Source organism: Mustela lutreola, chromosome 4 (genome assembly GCF_030435805.1).
Source record: "Mustela lutreola isolate mMusLut2 chromosome 4, mMusLut2.pri, whole genome shotgun sequence".
Classification (NCBI taxonomy): Eukaryota; Metazoa; Chordata; class Mammalia; order Carnivora; family Mustelidae; genus Mustela; species Mustela lutreola.
Genome location: NC_081293.1, coordinates 83,800,700 through 83,823,321, shown reverse-complemented (window position 1 = coordinate 83,823,321; position 22,622 = coordinate 83,800,700). Strand labels below are relative to the sequence as shown.

Here is a 22,622-nt window from a genome sequence, read left to right as displayed (position 1 = left end):
TCATGGTAAATTTTAGCTTAGGTAAACTTAACCAAATATTCAGAATAAATATCTTCCTGCCAGGTGGAAGAATATAAATAATGATTAGAGATATTTCCCTAATCAATAAAAAGATTAATAGATTAAAACTTTACTTGTTGCCAGCATTTTATTATTTTAGTATTTGCTAGTACATCTAACAGAAGGGAGAAGAGAGAAGACTATAAAACTTAAGTCAAATCTAACAGCAACGAACCTGAATTTAAAATGTGGAAGGAATACTAACCAAAAGTGACTGCTGGCTACAGTGTGTCCTCTGACTAGTATAGTATAATATGCTAAAATCAAAACCTTTAGCAGTTTTTCTAAAGGTTTGATGCTAAATACAATAACTTGACTTATGCAAATCTTAACAATAAACCTTTTAGACATACTGGGGTAGGCATCACAGATGATTGTCATGAATAACACATAACAAACACAGAAGAGAATTATTAGAAGTAATGAAAAATATAAAACTAATAACTAAATCAAGAATGAAATAAACCAGCTGGGATTGAGGCTGGGAAGATGATGGGGTAGGAGGACCCTAGGCTCACCTCATCCTATGGATACAACTAGAAAACAAAAACTTCACACAAATAATCTAGAAAACAACCCAAAGACTGGCAGAACAAACTCTGCAACTAAAGGCAGAGAAGAGGCCACATCGAATTGGGTAGGAAGGGTAGAGATGCAGTGGGGAACGAAACAGGCTTTGGCCGTCTGCAGTCAAGAACTGGAGGTACAGGGAAGGGTGAGAAACAGACTATCCCACATGCACGGGGAAGACCAATCCCCAAAACTTTTGGTTTTGAAAGCCAGAGGCTCCAAATTTCAGGAGTTCCTACAACCAGTGGGACTTGAAGCTTGGATTTTTAAAAATCAGCACCTCTACTCTGGGAGAGCTGAAAGGCATTAGGAAGCAGAGTTCCTGCCCTTAAAACAGACAGCAGGGGGAGGGGGAAAAGATAGGACAAAAGGCCCAGGTAGCTACAACATAGAAGCAGCAATTTGAAAAAACACCTAGGGTATATGGGAGGGAGACTTGCTAATCTCAGAGCATGTCTTGAAAGGCAGGGATCACAGGGAGACCCCTCCAGGAACAAAGGAGGCAGGCACCATTTCCCTCACCTCCACATCCCCACTCACAACATAAACACATAGGCACCTGTGGGAACCAGCACTATGCAATGCTTTCTAGATAAATTGGTTACACTGAGCTCCACCCACCCATACCTAGTAAGGTCCCCTTTTTGACACATTTGTGTCAGTTCTGGTTTTGGAGCCCTCCCAGGGAAGACCAGTGTAAACATCACCAGCAGCAGCTTTTCCTGACCCACACCTTTTGCAGGGCCTCAGTCTGAGCAGCTGTGGACCTTGCAGAAGCTCAAGACACATCCTGTTGTAACTGGTACCCCACCCACACAGCCCTCCATCCACCAGTGCAGGAAACAGATCTCATCTCACAAACAGACCAGCACACACCTTGTTAAAATGTGCAGCACTCCAGCGGGGGAACAAACACAGCCCACAACAAGCTGAGACCGGCTTAGACAACTGGACTAAAGGAAAAGCTGGCCAGGACACAAGAGCAGAACATATGCAACACACACAGGAGACAGTCCCTGTATCTGCCAGGTCCTGCAGAATAGGGGACAACTCTACCACAGGGCACTACAGGACATCTTGTTCATAAGACCATGAACTTCAAGAGGAGGACGCAGAGCTGACTTCGCTAACACAGAGAAACAGATACAGAGAAACAGACAAAATGAGATAAGGAATATGTCCCAATTGAAAGAACAGGACAAAACCACAGCAACAGACCAAAGTGAAATGGATTTAAGTAGTATGGCTGATAGAAAATTTTAAGTAATGATCATAAACATACTCACTGGGCTTGACAAAAGAATGGAGGACATCAGGGAGACCCTTAACACAGAAATAAAAAGGAACACATCAGAGATGAAGAACACAATAAATAAAAATAAAAATACACTAAATGGAATAAATAGTAGGTTAGAGGAAACAGGCAAATGAATCAACAACCTGGAAGACAGAGTAAAGGAAAGTAATCAAGCCGAGCATGTGAGAGAAAAAAAAAGTTATACAAAATGAGAATAGACTTAGGGAACTCAGTGACTCCATTAAGTGTAATAACATTCAAATTACAGGGATCCTGGAAGAAGTAGAAAAAGAAGAGAACAGAAATTTTATTTGAAGAAATAATAGCTAAAACTTCCTGAATCTGGGGAAGGAAACAGATACTGAGATCCAGGAGACAGAGAGATTCCCCAACAAAATCAACCCAAGGTGATCCACACCAAGACACATAGTAGTTAAAATGGCAAAAAGCAGTGATGAAGAAAAAAAATTTTAAGCAGGAAGAAAAAAGAACACCGTTACATACAAGGGGAAACCCCAAAGAGCTATCAGCTGATTTTTTTTTTTACCAGAAGATTTATAAGCCAGAAGAGAGTGGCATGATAGATTTCAAGTGCTGAAAAGAAAAATCTGCAGCCAAGGATACTCTATCCAGCAAGCCTATCATTCAGAATAGAAGGAAAAATAAAGAGTTTCTCAGACAAACAAAAACTAATGGAGTTTATGACTACTACACCAGCCATACGTTAAAGGGGACTCTTTGAGTGGAAAGAAAAAACTTTAAGTGAGACTAGGAAAAGTAGGAAACATAAAAGCAGTAAAAATAAGTGTATCTGTAAATATCAGTCAAGAGATTCACAAAGGATATAAAATATGACACCATATGTCCAAAATGTTAAGCAGAAAGGAATAAAGAATGGGTTCAAACTTAAATGACCATCTACTTAGCACAGACTGCTATATGCAGAAGATGTTATATACAAGCCTAATGGTAACCACAAATCAAAAACCAGCAATAACAAATAACATGGAGGACATGGGGAGATGGAGAGGAGAAGGGAGTTGAGGGAAATTGGAAGGGGAGGTGAACCATGAGAGACTATGGACTCTGAAAAACAACCTGAGGGTTTTGAAGGGGTCGGGGGTGGGAAGTCGGGGGAGCCAGGTGGTGGGTATTATAGAGGGCACTTATTGCATGGAGCATTGGGAGTGGTACATAAACAATGAATTCTGTTACACTGAAAAGAAATAAAGAAAAACAAAACCAGCAATAGATATGCAATGAATAAAGAGAAAGGAATCCAAGTATATCACTAAGGAAAGCCAAAGCACCACAAAAAAGAGCAAGAGAGAGATCAGAGAAAAATTACAAAACAATCGCAAAGGAAGTAACAACTTGGTAATAAATTTATATCTACCAATAACTACTTTGAATGTAAATGGACTAGACACTTCAATCCAAAGACATGGGGTGTCTCTGAATTACACAGAGTGGATAAAAAAAAACAAGAGCCATCTATAAGGCTGCCTACAAGAGACTCATCTCCAACGTAAAAACAACTGCCGACTAAATGTAAGAGGATGAGGAAAGATTCATCACCCAAATGGATGTCAAAAGAAAGCTGGAGTAGTAATACTTGAATCAAACAAAATAGACTTTATTTATTTTTTTTAAAAGATTTTATTTATTTATTTGACAGAGAGAGAGATCACAAGAAGGCAGAGAGGCAGGCAGAGAGGAGGAAGCAGGCTCCCTGCTGAGCAGAAAGTCTGATGCGGGGCTCGATCCCAGGACCCTGAGATCATGACCTGAGCCGAAGGCAGCGGCTTAACCCACTGAGCCACCCAGGCGCCCCAAACAAAATAGACTTTAAAACAAAGACTGTAACAGGAGATAAAGAAGAACACTATATGATGATGAAGGGGAGACTCTAACAAGAAGATACACAATTATAAATATTTATGCACCCAACATGGGAGCACCCAAATACAAAGTTAACAACAAACATAAAAAAACTAATCGATAGGAATGCAATAATAATAGGAGACTATAACACCCCTCTTACATCAATGGACAGATTGTCCAAACAGAAAATCAACAAGGAAACAATGGCTCCATTCACCAGACCAGATGGATTTAAAAGATATTTTCAGAGCATTCCATCCTAAGACAGCAGATACATATTCTCCACAAGTGCACACAGAACACTTTCCAGAACAGATCACAGATTAGCCCATAAAACAAGCCTGAACAAATTCAAGAAGATGGAAGTCATACCATGCATCTTTTCTGACCACAACACTATGACACTGGAAGTCAACCACAGGAAAAAATCTGAAAAGAGCGCAAATTCATCAAGGTTAAATAACATGCTACTAAACAATGAATGAGTCATCCAAGACCTCAAAGAAATAAAAAATTACATGGAAACAAATTAAAATGAAAACGCAATGGTCCAAAATCTTGCGGATAGAGCAAAAGCAGTTCTAAGAGGGAAGTTTAGGACCATACAGGCCTACCTCAGGAAGTAGGAAATATCTCAAAGAACCTAAATTTACATATAAGGAGCTATAAAAAGAATAACAAAACCCAAAACCAGCAGAAGGAAGGAAATAATAAAGATTAGAGCACAAATAAATGATACAGAAAAATTTTAAACAAAATAGAAGAAATCTATGAAATCAGGAGCTAGTTCCTAGAAAAGATAAACAAAACTGATAAACCTCTAGCCAGGCTCATTAAAAAAAAGGGGGGGAAAGAGAGAAAGAGAGAGGACCCAAACAAAATTGCAAATGAGAGAAAGTAACAATGGACACCACAGAAATACAAGTAACTACAGGAGAGTATTATGAAAAATTACATATTCCAAACCTGGACAACCTAGAGGAAATGGACAAATTCCTAGAAACATATGATCTATCAAAACAGCAACAGGAAGAAAGAACATTTAAACAGACTGATAACCAGCAATGAAATTGAATCAGTAATCAAAAAATTCCCAACATGGGGCGCCTGGGTGGCTCAGTGGGTTAAAGCCTCTGCCTTCAGCTCAGGTCATGATCCCAGGGTCCTGGGATCAAGCCCAGCATGGGGCTCTCATCTCAGCGGGGAACCTGCTTCCCTCTCTCTCTCTCTGCCTGCCTGCCTACTTGTGATCTCTCTCTGTCAAATAAATAAACATAATCTTTTTTTTTTTTAAAGATTTTATTTATTTATTTGACAGAGAGAGAGATCACAAATAGGCAGAGAGACAGACAGAGAGAGAGATGAAGAGAAGCAGGCTCCCTGCTGAGCAGAGAGCCCCATGCGGGACACGATCCCAGGCCCCTGGGATCATGACCCGAGCCGAAGGCAGAGGCTTAACCCACTGAGCCACCCAGGCGCCCCTAAATAAACATAATCTTAAAAAAAAAAATAAAAATTCCCAACAAACAAAACTCCAGGACCAGATGGCTTCATAGGCAAATTTTATCAAACATTCCAAGAAAAGTTAATACCTATTCTTCTCAAAATATTTCAAAAAAATTAAGAGGAAGGAAAATTTCCAAATTCATTCTCTGAGGCCTGTATCATCCTGATACTGAAGCCAGGTGAAGACACCATTAAAAAACAGAACTACAGGGGCACCTGGGTGTCTCAGTGGGTTAAAGCCTCTGCCTTCGGCTGGGGTCATGATCCCAGGGTCCTGGGATCGAGCCCCATGTCGGGTTCTCTGCTCAGCGGGGAGCCTGCTTCCCTTCCTCTCTCTGTCTGCCTCTCTGTCTACTTGTGATCTCCGTCTGTCAAATAAATAAATAAAATCTTAAAAAAAAAAAAAAAAGAAAGAAAGAAAGAAAAAGAAAATCAAAACCGGAGGGAACACTATTCCAGATTTCAAAGTATATTATCTGTAGTAATCAAAAAGGTATGGTACTGGCACAAAAATAGACACTTAGGTCAATAGAACTGCATACAAAGCACAGAAATAAACCCATGATGCTACTGTCAATCTTTGACGAAGGAGGCAAGAATATTTAATGGGAATAAGTCTCTTCAACAAAGGGTAACTGCATGGCTGCATGCAGAAGAATAAAACGGGACTTCTTACACTGCACACAAAAACTCAAATTGGATTAGGGACCTAAATGTGAGACCTGACACCATAAAATTCCTAGAACAGAGCACAGGCAATAATTTCTCTGATGCTGACCATAACAAGATATTTCTAGGTATGTCTCCTGAGGCAAGTAAAACAAAAGCAAAATAAGCACTTGTGATTACACTAAAATAAAAATCTTCTGCCCAGCAAAGGAAACCACCATAAAACTAAAAGACAACCTAACTAACTGGTAGAAGATATTTGCAATGACATATCCAACTAAGGATTACTATCCAAATTATATAAAGAATTTATACAGCTCGGGGCGCCTGGGTGGCTCAGTGAGTAAAAGCCTCTGCCTTCAGCTCAGGTCATGATCCCAGGGTCCTGGGATCAAGCCCTGCATCGGGCTCTCTGCTCAGTAGGGAGCTGGCTTCCTCCTCTCTCTCTGCCTGCCTCTCTGCCTACTTGGGATCTCTGCCTGTCAAATAAATAAATAAAATCTTTAAAAAAAATGAATTTATACAGCTTAACACACACAAAAAAAATCCCAAATAATCCATTTTAAAAAGGGGCAGAAGACACGAACAGACATTTCTCCAAAGACAATATCCAGATGGCCAACAGATACATGAAAAGATGCTCAACATCACGTATCATCAGGGAAAGGCAAATCAAAAACAAACTGAACTATCACCTCACATCTGTTAGAATGACTAAACTCAAAAACTCAAGAAACAAGTGCTGGCGAAGATGTCGAGAAAAAGTAACACTCGTGCAGTTGGTGGGAATGCAAACTGGTGCAGTAACTGTGGAAGATAACATACGGGTTCCTTGAAAAATTAAAAACAGAACTACCCTATGATCCAGCAATTATACTACTAGGTATTTACCCAAAGAATACAAAAACACTAATTCAAAGGGATATATACACTCCTATTTTTTTTTCCTAAAGATTTTATTTATTTATTTGACAGAGAGAGATCACAAGTTGGCAGAGAGGCAGGCAGAGAAATAGAGAAGAGGAAGCAGGCTCCCCGGCAAGCAGAGAGCCTGATGCGGGACTCCATCTCAGGACCCTGAGATCATGACTTGAGCTGTAGGCAGAGGCTTAACTCACTGAGCCACCTAGGCACCCTACGCTCCTATGTTTATAGTAACATTATTTACAATAGACAACCCATGGAAACAGCCCAAGTGTCGATCAATAGATGAACGGATAAAGAAGATGTGGTGTATACACATACAATGGAATATTATTCAGACATAAAAAAGAATAAAGTCCTGCCATTTGCAAAACATGGATGGATTTAGAGAGTATAATGCTTAGGAAAACAAGCCAGTTAGAGAACAAGAATTACCACACTATTTCACTCACTCGTGGAATTTAAGAAGCAAAACAAACAAAAGACCAAAAATGAGACAAACCAAAACAACAAACTCTTTAACTAGAGAACAAAGAGATGGATACCAGAGAGAAGATAAGGAGGGGGCAATGGCTGAAACCGGGGAAGTGGATTGAGAGTGCACTTATCTTGATCAGCACTGAATAGTATATGGAACTACTGAATCACCATTTTGTACACATGAAGTGAATGTACACTATAAAACACTTTTTTTTTTTAGCTATATAGCACATTAGTAAGTCATTCAGCAATATATGACTAAGGTCTACAGATTAGACATTTGTAATATAAAAATGTTAATTTCCTGATTTTGTTAATTACGTAAGAGAATAATCTTGTTTTTAAGGAAACACAAGTAATTAGGGGTAATGTATCCCCTTGTTGGTAATTTACACCCAAATAGTTCAGAAAATAATATATACAAAGAGTAATAAAGCAAACGTGATAAACAGAGAATCTGAATAAAAATAAATGAGGACTCTTGGTATTATTCTCCCAATTTTTCTGTAGGTCTGAAATTATTTCAGACTAAAAAGTTTAAAAAATTTATTCTTAAAGGAAAATGAAGAGGATTTTTAAAATTGTCCCTTTAAAAAGGACATTGGTTAAGGTTTTTTCCCCATTTTTAAGGATAACAAACTAGATTAATTGATTAGGTAATAAAAGTAAAAAGTGAAATGAAAACACAGCTTATAATGAATTACTGTTTAAGAAGAATTAATTATGGTATATGTCTAAAACAAATGTCTAAAATATAAGTATAGCTTTTTTTTTTTTTTTAATGTAACAAAACCACCAAGTGAAGACCTCATACCAAGCCTGAAATTCCGCTACTTTACAAATCACTCTAATTCCCACTCTAAATGTAAAGGTCCAGTAACATCACTTTTCTTATGAAATAAGAAGCATATTCAATAAAGCATTAAATAAGAGTTAGCCAACTGTAGATCCAGTCCTAGAACAGGCTGCCCAGGCTTCCACCTGGCTTAGAACCATACTATACTTCCACAACCAGTCAATACTACTGGGTAGAAGAGCTTCTTCAAACCCATTTTGGTGACAAGTATAAAATAAACCTTCAATAATGTGGTTAAAAAGAGAGAGCTGACAGCATATGAATTTGAGGACAAGTCTAAATCCATTAACAGTGGCCTAAAATATAAATTCATGCTTATCTAAGAGCCCAAGAGGAAGCAATGTTTTCCTTATTATTATTTTTTTAATTTATTTTACCTCTGGACAGGGCTCCACATGGCAGTCTTTTATTGAACAATGGCCATCTTCTGCCCAGAAAGGACATGGTCGCTTCAGATTGACCTTGAGAGAAAGATTGGATAAACGTTAGCACACAAAAGGCACAGTTCTTCAACACTCTCTAGGTGTCCCTGTGCTGTGCACCACTGACGTGGTGGTGGGAAGAAGAAATAGCTTCCTACCCAGTGGCATCTATAGGGTTCAAAATTTGAAACTGCAGTTTTTCAGACACCCAGTTGTAATATTAATTTAAAAAAAAACTGTTATTAGTCCTCTGACACTTCAAAAAAGGAATAAAGTCCAAGTACACTGCTCACCTGCAGACCCTGGGCAGCATTTTACTCTGATGTCTGTCAGCACCTTACCCATTAGGGTTCTCCCGAGTGCCCACCCGCTTCAGTGTGCACTGAGCACCCACTGTCTGCTCTGTGTAGGGTCTAGGGCAAAGAAGATATATAAAAAAGTACTTCACCCACCTGGAGTCTACTGGAGGGAATAGAAATTACACATATTTGTTTAATTACAAATTTTAGTAAGTGCTACAAAGAACATCCAGAGTTTCGTGATGGAAAATAATGGGGCCAGCGGACAGTGACCTTCCTGACTGCTCAGTGTAACTGGGGATTTTGTTTCTTACATCTTATTGTTTACATTTAGGAAGATATGGGATCTTGTATATTAAGTTTACAGCCTGCTATCTTAATGCACTTTTTTTTAATCATTTTTGTTCATTATTTAAGTTTTCTAGTATTATTTTGTCATTTATAAATGGAGATAGTTTTACTTATTCTTCAAAAAACTAGTTGCTCTCTCTTGTTTGGTATGCTAATTAATATCTCCAGCAGTAAAGAACAGTGGGTACCCTGGGTCCCTCACCTAAGTGAGAATTCCTCGACTATTTCCCAACAAGCAAGATGGTGGCAATGCTAATGTTAGGATTAAAATGATCATGTTAAGGAAGTATCCATCATTCCTATTAAATTTTTTAAAAATCAAGAATGTGTGTTGAACTGTGTTGAGGACCTAAAAGGCTTGTTCCCGCATTCTTAGAATAAGATTAACTTGGTCAGGATATATTTTTCTGTAATGTGCTCAAAACTCCATATCATCTTCAATTTCACTTCTACTCTCACAGCATACATTCACCCCATCAGGTAAGCCTTTTGGTGTTACCTCTTATATACGATGTTCGTTTGCTTATTTTTCACCTCTTCCAACTCTACCACCCTATTCCAACTCCTATCACTTTCCATCTGGTCTCATGCAAAAACCTATGTGGTTTCTCTATTTCCTATCTCACACCCTGAGAGTCTGTTTTGTACAAATCCCCCCAAAAGCTTATTACACTTACACTAAAATTCAACATCCTAACATAAGATTTTCTCATCTGGCTCTTACTTTCCAACTCTCCATATCTCACTCACCTTGCTCTACCCAGGCTAAACTTATTCCTCGAACACGCTCAACCTTTATGCCTGCACTCAAGATGTTTATACTTGTAGCTCTACTCTCCTTCCCTGGAATGTTCTCTCTCCACATCTTGTCACAGCTTTCACATTATGTAAGTCTTTACTCAAATGGCACAGCACGGATACCTTCCTTTCCTGATCATCTTCCTTAAAAGTAAAGCTACCTAACTTCCCCACCCCATTAATTTATTCTGTCTCCTACTTTATTCTTCTCCATAGCATTAACCTTAGTAAGCATATGAAATTATATTTCACTATTTATTGTTTGCCTTCCTAATCTGGATAAAAGCTTCATGAAGTCAGAGTCTTTGTGTTATTCACTATTGTATCCACAGCACTTAGAATAACACCTACTGCGGGATGCCTAGGTGGCTCAGTCAGCTAAGCATCTGCCTTCAGGTCATGATCCCAGGGTCCTGGGATCAAGCTCTGTGTCAGGCTCCCTGCTCAGCAGGGAACCTGCTTCTCCCTCTGCCTGCCACTTCCCCTGCTTGTGCTCTCTTTCTCTCTGACATACAAACAAAATCTTTAAAAATAATGATAATAAAAATAGTAAAACTCTTTAAAAAAGGGCACCTACTGCAAAGTAATTATTCAATAAATATTCGGTAAATAAAGAAATGGAATAGATAGTATAAGAAACTGTAAATATCAACTCAGCAGCCAACTGAGCAGTTGACAGGGGTAGTCTGGCTTCCACCTAGGTATCCTTGCTCAATCATAAGTATGTTTGCACATGTTTAAAATTAACCTATTCTCTTTGCTTTCTTTTTTTGCCACTAGCATATGAAAAGTATACTGATGGTGGTTAAATGTCCTTTTTGTTTAATTTGTAGGTTGGCAGAACTAGAGAAAGGAATAATCATCACCAGAATATCCTTGACTTGGAGACAAATGCATTAACTAGATCACTGCATTACCCTCCCTTGGGAAGTAAGTGGATATTTCCATTACATATGGAATAATTTCATCAAATTGATTAGAACATTTTCTTAGAACACTGTTATGTTTGCCTATCCAACTTCCATTTATCCTCCTCCTGTAAACCCTAACTTCCTTTGAGAAACAATCACTCCCCCTTATATTTATGTAAATAGGATTGTTAACCAAAGTGTCTTTCCCTCTTTTGGTCAATTAGACCAATAAGACACCTGTATAAGTGTTTTTCCAGAAATTAGGGAGGAATTTCTTCCAGAAATTTGATATAGAGTGTTGCAAAAACAAGGGAAATGGCTATTGCATTTCTTGCTAAGCACATGACATAATAAAATTTTTTGTCACCTTCAAAAAAAAAAAAAAAAAAGGGGGCAATGGCTAATGGTGCCAAAATTTTGGTGGTGACATAAAAATAATGGCTATTAGTTCCTGCTCTAATTTCTTATAGAAATTAGAGGCTATTTAAAGACTAAGATAGCTATATAGAATCAGGATAAAAAGAAAATCATGCTTATTTTTTAAAATAAACTAAAAAAGAGTATCAAAGAAATTATAAACCCAATTGAATACTGAGAGCAAGAGCAAAACAAAGCATAACAGCAGCTTTTAAAATATTGTTCTTCGATTTAAAATACTGCTTTTGAATATTGCTTATTGTTGCTACCTTTAAACTAGCATTGGTTATTCTGTAAAGGTCTAGAGCAGAGCGCTCAATTTAAGAATCAATTCTGCAGTATTGCTACGAAGGCTGTTCTGCTTGTGTCCTCAGCCTGGTTCAGCAGCCCTTCCAGTGAGCTCCCCAGGAACCATGTGCTGCTGTGGAACTTACACTGAGAAAAGCACTAACACAGGACAGGGCCCGCCAGCACAACACAGAGCCTGGGGAGGTCTAGATGGCGGAGCCTAAATTACAATGAAAGCTGAAAGATAAGTCTGTGGCACTTTCAGCTTCTGTGGAAGTAGTCTCTGTCCCAAAACTGAAAGATTAGGAATTTCCAAACACAGGAAGAGGGCTCAGGTTCTCAGTGTTCAAAAAGAAGATCAGGTTTTACTACAGTACTTAATATGTTCCAATGATAAAAAAAAAAACACAGAGCATTCTGAGAAGTCAAAATGGGTTTTCAAAAGGGTCATAAAAGTCACATCTGTAGAGAGCTATGTAAAAATTTTTGCTACTAACGGAATCAAAAATTATAACTATACCTTGTAATAACGGAAGTAGTCTCGCTCTTGCAATTTTTTTATTTTGGGGAAGATTTTGAAGGTGTTAAAGTTATCGATGCTATCGATATCACACAGGCAATCATCCAGGACTCCGGTAACCTGGGGGTGGGGAATATATACATATAAAACTTAAAATATGTAAATTATAGATATTTCAACCTTTGCAAATATGTACTATTGTATAAAAAGATAGTTTATTCATTTGAGGTAACTAGTCTTTTTTAATATACATAACATTAAAGGGGTGCCTTGGTGGCTCAGTTGGTTAAGTCGATTAAGTCGTTTTAAGCCAGTTAAGCCTCTGCCTTCAGCTCTGGTAGAGATCCCAAGGTCCTGGGATCAAGTCCTGCTCAACAGGGAGCCTGTTTTTCCCTCTCCCTCTGCCACTCGCCCATTCATTCCTTTCCCCTCTCAAATAAAATCCTTTAAAAAAAAATACACAACAGTAAAACAATCATTTACTTTTTAATATGGCCAATTAGGTAAAGAACAACAGAAGTATTCGATATACCTATTCTGAAGAACTAAGCATTATTGTTTAGTGGCTAGAGAAATATACTGAATGTTCCTCCCTTCCCCAAACATACATAAAATCCAAATGTAGTAGGAAAACTAAAGCATTTATTCCAAGACTAACCTAAAAGTCACAGACTGTAATAATACTGCTGTAGTAACCCCATCTTTCTTTTCTACTGCCATTTATGGAACACTTATGTGATAGGCATAGTGCTAAGAACATTACAGGTTACCTCATTTATTCTTTAAATATTTTATGAAATAGGTATTATTATCCTCATTTTACACATAAGAAAATTAAGGCTTCGCATAGTTAAAATAAGGGCCATCTGTACCCCAATGTTTATAGCAGCAATGGTCACGGTCACCAAACTGTGGAAAGAACCAAGATGCCCTTCAATGGACGAATGGATAAGGAAGATGTGGTCCATATACACTATCGAGTATTATGCCTCCATCGGAAAGGACGAATACCCAACTTTTGTAGCAACATGGACGGGACTGGAAGAGATTATGCTGAGTGAAATAAGTCAAGCAGAGAGAGTCAATGATCATATGGTTTCACTTATTTGTGGAGCATAACAAATAGCATGGAGGACAAGGGGAGATGGAGAGAAGGGAGTTGAGGGAAATTGGAAGGGGAGGTGAACCATGAGAGACTGTGGACTCTGAAAAACAATCTGAGGGGTTTGAAGTGGCGGGGGTGTGGGAGGTTGGGGTACCAGGTGGTGGGTATTATAGAGGGCACGGATAGCATGGAGCACTGGGTGTGGTGCAAAAATAACGAATACTGTTATGCTGAAAATAAATAAAAAACAAATTAAAAAAATAATTTTTCCAATGTAAAAATGAGACTTAGTCCCAAATAATCACACTTAAAAATACATGCTTTATCTACTATTCAAAGTATACACTAACTGAACAGAAAATGATATTTACAAAATGAGTTCAGAATCCAAAATTTCCACAGAACATTCTTCAGCTAAATTTAAAAATGGGACTCACTGACATTGACATCTCAGATGAATCTTCAGGGAATCAGGTTGAGTGAAAAAAAAGCCAACCTCAAAATGTTACTTACTATGTGCTTCATTTATATAACATTTTTTTAAAAGTTTATTTATTTGACATAGATAACAAGTAGGCAGAGAGAGAGAGAGGAGGAAGCAGGCTCCTCACTGAGCAGAGAGCCCGATGTGGGACTTGATCCCAAGACCCTGAGATCATGACCTGAGCCGAAGGCAGAAGCTTAATCCACTGAGCCACCGAGGCACCCCTACAACATTTTTCAAATGGAGAAAAGTTTGTTGGTTACCAGGGCTTAAGCACTGGAGTAGGGAGAGGAACTGGAGTCAGGGAGAAGGGTAGAAAGGAGGGAGAGTGGTTATAAAAGGGCAAGAAGAGAGGTGCCTGAGTGGCACAGTCAGTTGAGCTTTTGACTCTTGGCTTCAGCTCAGGTCATGATCTCAGGGTCATGAGACTGAGACTCACAATGGGCCCATGCTCAATGGGCAGTCTGTTTGAGATTCTCTCTCTCCCTCCTCTGCCCCTCTCCAATCCCTCTCTAAAAAAAATTAAATTATTTTAAAAAGGGCAAGAGGAAGGATCCATGTGGTGACGAAATTGTTCGGCATCTTGACTACGGTGGTGCACAGGTAAAAGTGGACAGAAAATGTACAGACACGAGGGAGACTAGGAGGGATCTGAGTAAGATCAGCGGGTGCGTCAGTGTCAATGTCTTGCTGATAATACCGCACTCTATGTTTGCCAAATGGTACCAGTGGGTTAAACTAGATACAGTGTAGATGGCATTTCTTTGTATTATTTCTTACATCTGCATGGAACCTGCACTTACCTCGATTAAAATTAAAAAAAAAAAAAAAAAAAAACAACAAGGGGGTACCCAGGTTGTTAAAGATCATTCGTATGATCCATTGGAGGAATCTATGCACAGATGTTCAGAAAATGGAAACCAGAGATTCCCAGTTGTTTCTTTCTCATGTTTTCCCCCTAGGAATGCAAGTGTGTCCCCAAACTCCCTACAACACAAAGAGCCAGAGGTATATTATCTTTAAAGAACAAAGGATCGTTCACAACAATTTTAGCTCTAGAATTCCAGATGCTTTACTATCCTAGTTACTAAGATCCTGTCACTAACCATTGAATTTTATTCCATTTCTCTAGCTTACTATTTGTAAAACTTCAAATTCTAAGTAATTGTGGAGAGTTGGGGGGGGTAGAAATACCAACTGACAACTTTCTAGGTTTTACAAATACTTTATCCCGTGACTGCTCTTTCTTACAAATATTTCTTAAATTGTTCCTTTTTAGTAAACCACCATATTTTTAAAAAATATTTTAAATGTGGTAGCGGCTGGGGTAAGATATACAAAATTATCACGTACTTATTTCTAACTCTTAAATACTAAAACAAAAGCCTGCATATCACTAAATTTTTAAAAACAGAAATAGAGAGGTGCCTGGGTGCCTCTTGGCTGAGCATCTGACTCTTGGTTTCAGCTCAGGTCATGATCTCAGGGTCCTGGGATGGAGCCTCAGGCTGTCCCTACAGGCTCCCTGCTCAGCAGGGAACCTGCTTCTCCAGCTCTCCCCACCCTCCACCCCTTCTCTTTCTAAAATAAATAATCTTAAAAAAAAAATAGAAATAGAATACGGCTATTATCTTTTAAGTCCCTTCCTAATTATAGCCATCTCCCTCCCCCTGGAGGTAGAATAACTTATTTTTGTTAAATACTTTTCCTTGCAATTTCATCACATATGATATATCCCTGAACAATATAGAGGGTTCTTTTTGTTTTTGAACTTTAATGTTAATGACATGATCTTTTGCTAATATTTTGCTAGCTACCCACCATAATGAGTTTTATGGTCATTCATTTTCCCTGCTGTAAATGTTGTATTATATGAAAATATCACAGTGTATTTATTCTATTGTTGAGCTGTAAGGTCGGCAGAATAATGGCCCCCCAAGATATGCATGCCATAATTCCAGAAGCCAATGAATATGTTATAGTACATGACAAAAGTGACTCTGCATATGTGATTAAGATCTTGAGATGGTAGTTAATACTGAATTATTTAAGCAGACTCAATAATAAGATCCTTGTAAGAGGAAGACAGTGTCAGAGTCAGACTGGAAGGTGCTACATTACTGGCTTTTAAGACAATGGAAAAGGACACAGGCCAGGAACACAGCAGCCTCTAAAAGCCTGGAAAAGGGAAGGAATGATGATTCTCCCCTAGAGCCTCCAGGAGAAATGCAGCTTTGTTGATACCTTTATTTTATCCCTGTAAAACCCATTTTCAGACTTCTGGCCTACAGCATTACATGATCATAAATTTGTATTATTTTAAGCCACTAAATTTGTGGTAATTTATTAGAGCAGCAACAGGAAACTAATGCAATCCATATTTAGGTTGTTCCCAGATTAAGTTAAAGAACAATGCTACACAAACACTTTTTTCTTTATCTCCCTATATATATAAGAGTTTCTCCAACTTATATGCTTACAAGTGAAATTACTATAGCTCATTTCCAAAATAGGTATACCACTTCACAATCCTACCAACAGCAGATAGAAGTTACTGCTAAATCATATATTTGCCATTATTTGATTTTTTAAAAAAAGATTTTATTTGGGGCACCTGGGTGGCTCAGTGGGTTAAGCCTCTGCCTTCGGCACAGGTTATGATCTCAGGGTCCTGGAATCTGAGCCCCGCATCCCTCCCTGTCTCTGCTCAGCAGGGAGACTGCTTCCCACCCCCCTCTGCCTCTCTGCCTACTTGTGATCTCTGTCAAATAAATAAAATCCTTTAAGAAAAAATATTTTATTTATTAAAATTTATTAAATTTATTTATTTAAATCAAAGCATTAACTTACTAATTAAAATTAAAATTAAATTATTAATAATTTTAATTAAAATTTAATTGTTTAAATATTTAAGATTTATTAAATTTATTAAAATAAATTATTTTATTTTAATAAATAATAAATAAATAAATAAATAAATAAGATTTTATTTACTATTTGACAAAGAGATAGAGAACACAAGTAGACAGAGTGGCAGGCAGAGGGATAGGGAGAAGCAGGCTCTCCGCTGAGCAGAGAGCCTGATGTGGGGCTTGATTCCAGGACCACAGGATCAAGAGCCGAAGGCAGCTGCTTAACCAACTGAGCCACCCAGGCACCACAATTATTTGATATTTTAAAAATTTTTACCAATATAGTAAGCAGGAAAGAGTATCTGATTTTTGTATTGATGAAGTATAATGTTTTATGTGCCGTAAGACATGTGTATTTCTTGTGTGAAATACCTGTTTTTCATTTTTCTACGGGGTTGTCTTTTTCATAGTAACATGCAGGAGTCAATACTTTTTCCCTATTCTGGTACATTCTTCTGGAACTCCAACCTGACATATTATATTAGACTGTGTCTCTTAAGCTCTCCTTAAAATTTACTAATCCATTATCTCTCTGAGCTTCCTTCTGAATAATTCATGCTTTTATTTTCCATTCATTCATTCATTCATTCAACATATTTGAGAATCTACCTCACATAAGCCTTGCACTGCTGTTCTACCTGCTGGGAGGGCAAAAAGAGAAGAAAGAAAGAAAGAAAAAAACAGACAAAAATCTCTGCCCTCCATGAGCTTACATGCTCATAGGAAAGGAGGGGAAAAAAAAGAATGAGCCACATACAGAGTCTGCCAGATGGTAATAAAGTAACAGGGAAACCAGGGAATAGGAACTACAGGACTGAGTTGCTACTAATTTCAAAAGGAGAGTTACAAAAGGTCTCAGTCAAATTTTGGCAATGCTTGAAGGGGGAAAAGGAACAAGCCACACAATTTGGGAAAGTGGGGGAAAGCACGCCAGGCATTGGGAACACAAACTATAAATGCCCCGAGGCAGTCAGCTTGCCCAATGTTTCTGAGGAAAAATAAGGGGGACTATGTAGTAGGTGAAAGGAGAAATAGGAGACCATTATAAGACTTTGGCTTTACTGGAACCTGGGGTTTTCTCACACCAACCAAGTCTCCAACTCTCCAACACCAAGTGAGTGCCCAATCAGTTTTGATACCACCTGGAGTCAGCAGACCTCAGAGAATTAAGGGCTCACACACGCAGACTGTCCCCACCTTAGATATCAGTCCCAAGTTCCAAGCCACCTGTACTTCTGACTGACCAGCTATAAATTGAGGTTCTCATGACTCTCTTCTCTGGTTCAGTAATTTGCAATGGCTCACAGGACCAAGGAAACACTTATGTGTACTGTAAAGGATACAGCTCAGGAAGTACCAAATAGAATAGATAGGGGCATAGGGCAAAGGTATTAGGAGGTGCAAGTACAGACCTTCTCTGCCTCCAATGCACCCTCCCAGCAAAGGTCTATTCGCCCACCTGGAAATGCGTCAATCTTGTTTCAAGAGCTTTTACAGAGCTCCATCTCTAGCACCTCTATCCCCATCCTAGGGGTCATGGGTGGGGCCCAAAGAGGAGAAACAAGCAAAAGATACCAGAAAGACTAGCCAGAAAGACAAGACAAAATCAGAAAAGGACAGCATCCTGGAAGCCCAGAGAAAAGAAGTATTTCAAGGAGAGTAAGTGATGAACTGTGGGGAAAAACTGCTGTCTATAGGTAAAGCTAAGGTTTAAAAACTCATGATTAGCTTTAATAAGAAAGACACTACAGACCTTGCCAAGAGAAGTTTCCGAGGAGCTGGAGTGGGTTGAAGAGAGAACCAGCATGGAAGGAGTAAGGATAATTCCTTTGATGAGTTTTTTGATAGAGAACAGAAAAATGGAGCAGAGCCAGGAGAGTTGGGCAGGTTGAGAGGGAAATGTAAACTAGAATTAACACCATGTTTTAGAATGCCAGTAACAGTCCATCAGAGAAGGAAAAACTAATGATCCAGGAGAGAAAGGGTAGAGTTGTTGAGCCATGTGCTTGAAAGAGGGAATGGAACCTAATGCAGATGAGGCAGGGATTGACCTTTGATAAGAGTTCACAGTTCAAAAAAAGTTTACAGTTCATCTATGATAATCCATTGGAAGTCATGCCCTGTGGATTCAAAAGCTAATAGGTAAACACGTAAGGATTACACTGATTACTCCAATTTTGTTAGTGAAATACAAAGATAAGAAAAGGGTAAGTGTTGGAGGATTAAGTAGAAAAAGACATAACATGGTAGCATGATTCAGTAATCCTTTCTTCTGCTGGATATAATCAGCTATCTAATCCACCCATTGAGTTTTTAATTTCAGCTCTAGAAACTGCAGGTCTTTTTCCATAGTCTATATTTCTAATACCTAATTCATGGTGCCTAGTGTTTGGTGATTTTGCCTATTAGCTGCTTATTCTCCTTGACACTGTATCTTCAAGAATTCTTTACGGCCTGGGTTGAAAATAAATTCTTCCAGAGGAAATGAATATTTTTTTTTAAAGATTTTATTTATTTATTTGACAGAGAGAGATCACAAGTAGGCAGAGAGGCAGGCAGAGAGAGAGGAGGAAGCAGGCTCCCTGCTGAGCAGAGAGCCCAATGTGGGACTCGATCCCAGGACCCTGAGATCATGACCTGAGCCGAAGGCAGCGGCTTAACCCACTGAGCCACCCAGGCGCCCCCAGGAAATGAATATTTGCTTTTACCAGTAAACCAGCCCCACTTCTGGGAGACAGATCCAATAAAATGAGATAATATATACTGAAACACATTGGAGATTAAATACTATCTATAATATGCTCCAATACTGTATTAGAAAATACCACTGGAAACAAAAACCAAATGTATCCACTTTTGAGGACTGTTTCACAAAACGTTCCTTTGAATATGCACAAATATTTAATTTTTGAACTATATGTATTCATTTGGACATGATAAAATTATACGTATTCATTTGGATATAATAAAAGTAAACGTGCAATTATAAAACAGTAACACATGTAATTAGTAGATGAGAAAAACCTAAAGTGAAGTTTCCAGATTGATGACAAAGTGTACAATTCACATAGGCTATAAAAAGAAAAAAAAGAGAAAAGTCTCCTTTAAGAAAAATATCTAAATGTATACCCCAAAACTATCACCGCTAGAAGATAATTTTGCTAAAGACAATTTGGAAAATTTACTTTTTAGAAGATTTCCAAATTTCCATTAGTTCAGTGTTTTCTAAGCGGGGCTCACAAGGTAGTTCAGAGGATAACTGCGTTGCAGTTACTTACAAACAAGGCCTGTTTTAAATTGCTGATCGCTGGGTCCCATCCAGAGCCACTAAATCAGCACAGGTGGCAAGGGGGCCAGAGAATCTGCATTTTTAGCACGCTCACCAATAACGCAACCGGAAGTCTGCCCTTAGATTTTTACCAAATCATTCATTTAAAAAATACCCACACAAATATAATGTTCGTGCTTTCTGGGATTTTGTGCACGCACCATAATGCCAGGAGGAAAGTGTGTGAACAAAGTCAGAAAAGCATGTTTACACGGTTGCACGCACGGCTTCAGCCGTCCTCAGCCGGGAGCACCAACCGCTTCAAATGCGCATCTCCGCTCGCGGTCGAGCCACTGAGACACCTGCCCTCCCAGCGGCTCCGCCGCCTCGCAGCAGGGGCAACCGGGCACAGCCACACCTGCTGCTGCAGGAAAGCAGCGAACGGGGCTCTCGGGGCAAAGGCTCTGGCTTTCCACATCCTCGACCTCCAGTGCACTCTGTCCGGCAGGTGTCACAGGGCGCCCCTCGGGCCGGCCCACTCTCCCCACGTCACCCGTCACCGACCGGCCGAGTCCGCGAGCTTTCCCCTGGGGACCCCCGGACCCCGCGGACCGGCTCACCGGCGAAAACTCCCCCGAGAACGAGGGACGGCAGAGCCGGGGCGCAGCAGGGGGCTCTCCAGCCCGAGAGCTCCAGGACTCGGGGTCTGGCGTCCCTCCCTGCCCGCGGCACTCCTGAGGGACGCGGGGGAGCCCCCGGTGAGGGGCGGGCTTCCCCGTCCGCGTGTCCCTCCCCTACAGCGGACGGCGTCCCCACTCCCGCCCGGGCTCCAGCACACGCCCCGCCGCCCCACACACCAGAAGGAAAAGCCGAAACGCCTCCGGGAACCGTCACCGCCGCCCTCATCCTGCCGCCGCCTCCACGAGAGTCGCCGCCCCGCACTCACCGCGCGCATCTCGCAGGCGCCCCGGGACGCGACGGTTCGGGTCACGGCCCCCGGCCCGCGCGGTCCCCAAAGCCCCTGCGGGTCCGGCCTGGCCCTGCCCGCACCCCCGCCGCGGCCCGCTGGCCGCCAGCGCCTGCGTCCGGCCCCGCGTACTCCCCCGCCGGCCCTCGGCTCACCTGGGCCTCGACGACGCGAGGGAGGAAGCTCAGGGTGACCAGCAGCTGCACTGCGGCCGCCCCCCGCCCGGCGCCGGCCCGCCGGGGCCCCTGGCTCATGCTGACCTCTTCCCACAGCGCGACCGGCAGGGCCCCTCGGGGCCGAGGAACGACGGGCGGCCCGGGCGACGACCCAAGGGGACGGCTCCCGGCGGCTGCGAGGCTCCAGGGTCTGAGGTCCGCGCCGTGCGGACGCGGGGGACGCCCTCCCCGGCTCCCGGCAGCGGCGAGTGAGTCCGGAGAGCCGGGCGCCCCCACTTCATCTCCCAGGCTGCCCCGCCCCCGGGTTCCCCTTCGCCCCGGCCACGCCCCCTCCGAGCGCAGGGCCTTGTGGGAGTTGTGGTCCCCTCCTGCTGGGGGGCGGGGCCGACGGCGGAGGGAACCCGGGAGCAGCGGCGGCGGCGGCAACTCCGCCTCCCCCACGGCGGCCAATGGGGCAGAACCACGCGAGCCTCCAAAACAAGAGGCGCTGCGTGCGGGGCTCCGCTTCATGTGGCCGGCCGCCGCGCCGCCTCCTCTCCCCCGCGGTGGCTCCTGTAATCCCGACCAGGGGTCAGGCCTGGTGGCCGGTCCCCGACGCCGCACAGCCGGGGTACTCGGGACGCGCCCCGGGGGGCCTTCGACTGCGAGCCGGGGCGCGCTCTGCGTCTCCTGCGGCGGCCCCGGCCTCCGGCGCCTGGCGGGGCCCCGCCAAGCATCGGCCACTCGGCGAGGTGGCCCCGGCTCCTTTTCGACTTCACGGCCCGCAGGCGTGGACGCCGCCCTTCCTCGGTCCGCTCCCACTCCCTGCGGCGGAGCAGACTGCGCGCGGAAGAAGGGTCGAGCCCCGGAATTGATCGTAACTTGTGGGGTGGGGACGAGCGCTTGGACGACCTGGGAGGGCTGCGGCCTGGCTCCGGCCCCGGCCTCCGAAATACCGCAGTTTCTCACGGGGCTTCAGAAGGACGGAGGTTCCTTTACCTCTGCGAGCCTCAGTCTGTTCGTCTGTGAATAATAACCGACCCAAACCCTGTTTTAGGATTGCATTAGACCTTACGTAAAGAGCTTAGGATGGCGCCAGAACAAAAGAAGTTCAACAACAGCTGCTATTCGTTTTATTAATAGCCTTGATTTCTAGAAAACTAGCAATAAGGCGGCTTACACATATGCGGTGTGTATTAGACTCCCATTGCTTCGGTAACGACCACACATTTAGTGGTGTAAACAAGACATTTATTAGAGTTCTGAAAATCAGAAGTCCGAATTAGATCAGCAGGGCTGCATCTCCTAAAGGCTTTAGGGGACAGTATGTTTCCTTGCCTTTCCCAGCTTCTAGAAGCCACTTGCGTTCCTAACAGTTCATAACTGTACACCACACTGTCACATCTTCACTCCCTAGGCTTCCATTGTTACATTCCTTGTCTTGCTGACCCTGACTCTACTGCCTCCCTCTCATAAAGA

The 22,622-nt window shown here is 41.5% G+C and overlaps 1 protein-coding gene across 14 annotated transcripts in view; it reads right to left on the bottom strand.

Annotated features, from left to right (window-relative positions):
- ERO1B (endoplasmic reticulum oxidoreductase 1 beta) overlaps positions 1-22,072 on the bottom strand; it is a 67,710-nt gene extending 45,638 nt beyond the window's left edge. For 4 of the 14 annotated variants that reach the window (XM_059170389.1, XM_059170383.1, XM_059170379.1 and 1 more), the window contains exons 1-3: positions 21,144-22,048; positions 12,253-12,372; positions 8,624-8,707 (exon numbers count right to left, since the gene is read on the bottom strand). In XM_059170389.1, coding sequence (XP_059026372.1) covers positions 8,624-8,707; positions 12,253-12,372; positions 21,144-21,674 — 735 coding nt within the window. In that variant the 5' untranslated portion in view covers positions 21,675-22,048. Of the gene's footprint in view, positions 1-8,623; positions 8,708-12,252; positions 12,373-21,143 lie in introns of all 14 variants that reach the window. The other 10 variants (XM_059170386.1, XM_059170390.1, XM_059170391.1 and 7 more) reach the window with 6 other exon arrangements.
- Between the last annotated feature and the right edge of the window lie 550 nt (positions 22,073-22,622).